Source organism: Abramis brama (assembly GCF_963993115.1).
Source record: "Abramis brama genome assembly, chromosome: 4".
NCBI lineage: Eukaryota > Metazoa > Chordata > Actinopteri > Cypriniformes > Leuciscidae > Abramis > Abramis brama.
The window spans coordinates 46,559,051-46,562,637 of NC_139966.1; the positions used below are offsets into that span (position 1 = coordinate 46,559,051).

General features: G+C 37.4%; 1 protein-coding gene across 2 annotated transcripts; it reads left to right on the forward strand.

Moving 5' to 3' along the window:
* Positions 1–420: 420 nt before the first annotated feature.
* Positions 421–2,680, forward strand: ifng1 (interferon gamma 1). 2 transcript variants are annotated; one of them, XM_084112772.1, is made up of 4 exons: positions 421–682; positions 1,126–1,191; positions 1,384–1,587; positions 2,324–2,648. In XM_084112772.1, the coding sequence occupies exons 1-4, from the start codon at positions 554–556 to the stop codon at positions 2,459–2,461; spliced, it is 537 nt and encodes a 178-aa protein (XP_083968898.1). In that variant the 5' UTR covers positions 421–553; the 3' UTR covers positions 2,462–2,648. The 2 variants fall into 2 exon arrangements, with proteins under 2 accessions (XP_083968898.1, XP_083968897.1); XM_084112771.1 differs by having other exon boundaries at positions 422–682; positions 1,126–1,203; positions 2,324–2,680.
* The last annotated feature ends 907 nt before the right edge of the window (positions 2,681–3,587 follow it).

The window sequence follows — 3,587 nt, forward strand, 5'->3', positions numbered from 1 at the left end:
GAGAAGAAAATTATGCAAGTGGGTATAAGTTCAAAAGCTGCTAAATTTGGTGCAAGGCCATTATTCGAAACCCTAGGATAAGAAAAAGCTACTACTTCCTTCCCTACTGGCAGTTATTAATGCACACGCATCATTGGAGTGGCCATACCTGCATTGACGTTTAGGCCCAGGAGGCCCGAACACCTTACTGAATCACCAAAAAGATTCCAGACCACAAAACCACCAACAGCCCCGCCCAGTGGCATCCACGGGATTCCAGCCGAGAAGATGAGTGGTGGGCTCAATGGTGCAGAGCAGTATCATGGTGCATTGTGATTTATAGGAAACTTCGGCTGTAAAAGCCACACAACTTCACACCTAGATCACAGCTCGCTCGCTCGCTTGCTCTCACACATAACTATAAATACCCCATTCACTTGAACAGATGCATTCAGACCATCACCAGGACACGAGAACAGTCGGGTGTCGCTCATCGGTGTCAAAGGCAACTTCAACTTTTAAAAGATAGGAATACAAGTCAAACTTCAGCGAACACCTGAAACTAACAAGGACTATGATTGCGCAACACATGATGGCCTTTGTCTGGGGAGTATGTTTGATGACTTTGGGATGGATGACATATGCCGAAGCCAGCGTCCCGGAGAACTTGGACAAGAACATTGATGAGCTGAAAGCGTACTATGTAAGTAGACCAGTTTGAATTTCCTTCATATGTCACATCATAGACAGGAAGTGAATAAAAGAGTTCAAAAAGTTAACTAATAGGGATAGATACAGGTGTACTGTTCCAGGATACGGCCTGCAAGATATTCAAAGATGGGCCGCAAACAGTTTTGAATAAGCTGGCTTTACAAACTAGTCAAGTTTTACTGAAATTGGATGGTTAAGAGGTAGTATAATACAAACCAGGAAGTATAGTCTACCATCCATAGAGACTGAAACTCCTACATATGGGCCTTTCTTGCATGGTGGAAAATGTCTGGTCTGTAGGTTGAGTTTGGGTTTCAGATGCTAATAATAATAAACACATTCATCTGATTAAGTGAAAAGAGATAAGAGTTCAAAATGACTTCTGAAGTCTAAAACAGTAACCAATATAAACAATGACCTTTTCATTTCTTCCAGATAAAAGATGACCGTGAGATACACAACGCACACCCTATCTTCCTCCGGGTCCTGAAAGACTTAAAGGTGAATCTTGAGGTAAATAGCCTCTTTCAAAAGGCAGAATTGCTTGGTATTTGCACCTTTGTGATCTAAAATATCACAAAGATACCAGTGTAGCCTTTCTAAACCAAAGGGTATATTGTTTTGATACATCCTGTATGGGATATCCTGTGTTGACTGCACATTGTGCTCATGTGTGTTGTTTTTGTGTGGCAGGAAAGTGAACAGAATCTACTGATGAGCATCATTATGGACACATACAGTAGGATATTCACTCGCATGCAGAACGAGAGCCAGGATGAAGCTACTAAACACAGATTGGCACATGTTCAAGAGCATCTGAAAAAACTGCAAGAAAACTACTTCCCAGGCAAGAGTGCAGAGCTCAAGACATATGCAGAAACCCTATGGGCGATTAAGGTGAGATTACAGTTTCAGATTCTGTGAAACCTAACTTGACACCAAGAAGCACTGAACATCAAAACTTCAGAGCTATATATATAAAAGTATGCTTTTTCATACCTGCCAATGGCCAGGTAACTTAGAAATTTTACTGGCCCTAAACGAACTGGTCATAAAACAATAACAAATATAAAGTAATATTTAAATTTTTATATATATATATATATATATATATATATATATATATATTGCTCCTTGAAATCTTACCATCAATTGGTGGGTAACATTTTGGGACAACACTCACCAAAGCAGATTTTTACTTGCATTTGTATTAATTTTGGACCATGAGCATAGGGACAGTCAAGAAAATCTGCACAAAATTAGCACAGCTAAAAAGTGGCAGGAATATTTGCCTCATATTGCCACTACATTTTATCCATCACATTTGAAACATTTAATTAGAACTGATATTTCGCTACATTTTGAATGTGACCTTGGTTAAAAGGCCACCTTTGGTAACAACATGAAAGGAGTCTTATTTCTAAAAGTGCGTAATCAAGGTTCGTGGGCCAGGCTTTTTGAAACTACGTTTTCCATTACAATGCACACTAAATTTGCTAGATACTGCTTGATAAAATTCAAAAACATACTAGAGTTAGAGTGTACATTTCACTTTTTTTACTTTGCGTCCACTTAGAATCAATAAGATGCCATTATAAAGACATATCACTGATTACATGTTTTGCAATTGCAGGAAAATGACCCAATCATCCAGCGCAAAGCCTTGTTTGAGCTCAAGCGTGTCTACAGAGAAGCAACACAGATGAGAAACCTGAAGAATAAAGACCGCAGGAGACGACAGGCCAAAAGCATCAGGAGGCAGAAGTCTTAGATCAAGTAGATCTTGATCATTATTTAAAGAATGGTGGAAAATCAGTGTTATTTATTCTATTTATAAAGCTTATGTTGTGCACACATTGTGCGCAAGAGATAATTGTTCAGACTGACAGTATTTATTTGTTCTTATTTATTTGAAAAAATCACTGTAAACTACTTGCTAGTTGCATAGCAAAAGTTGTAAGGTCTATGACTAAATAAAACTTTTTTTTTTAAATAATGCTTGTGCTGATTTAATTGACTTTATAAGATATGCCAGTCTACATGCCAAGACATGTTTCTATTTGACACAGTAATGTCTCCTGTCCTTCCCCAGGATTTGAAACTCTTTGTCATCAGTTTCATTGATTGAAATTTGACTTGTCACACATGTCTCTGAATGTCACATTACAAACTAAAGTGCCACTGAAAGCAAACTAAATCATGACTTCATCATCATATTACACGTTTGAACACCAAAGTCGACACATATAGGGAAGCTCTGAGGAAAAGCTTATGTCGCACTTAAAGATGTGAGAATGTCATTGTATGAGATACAAATATCAAACCAAGTGCCATTTTTAAAGACAGCAGAGCAGACCATTCACACTTTTCAACCAAAAAAAACAAAACAAAAAAAGAAAAACTTGACATTCATTGGTTAAAATTGATTAGATACAGTAAGTGAAGTAAATTTTGAGAAAAGAATAATTATTTTGCAGATACTGCTTAATTTTACATTTTGTATCTGAATACCTTTTAAGACTACTGTAATCCGCTCGTGGTCATGCTAACATAGCACATTCTCTTCCGTCACTATTTTATTTCTATTTAAAAGACTGTCAAGTGACCTACCTGCATGTGAAATATAATACTACTATTATACAATTCTTACGGGAATTCCAGGCAAAAAAAAAAAAAAAGAAGTCATTAAACAGGTTTGGCCCCATCTGTTTATGTAAGCAAAGCTTGTTGTTCACATTGCAACTACACACCACAAACAATTAATACATTTAAGGTTTCATTACGTATTGTTTGACTGCCAGGAAAATAGAGGTCTTATCATGTCAAGTGGGTGGGGAAAGCGGCCGGCCTTTGTATATTTTACAGACACTGTTCAAGTTAACAATTGACACAGCATG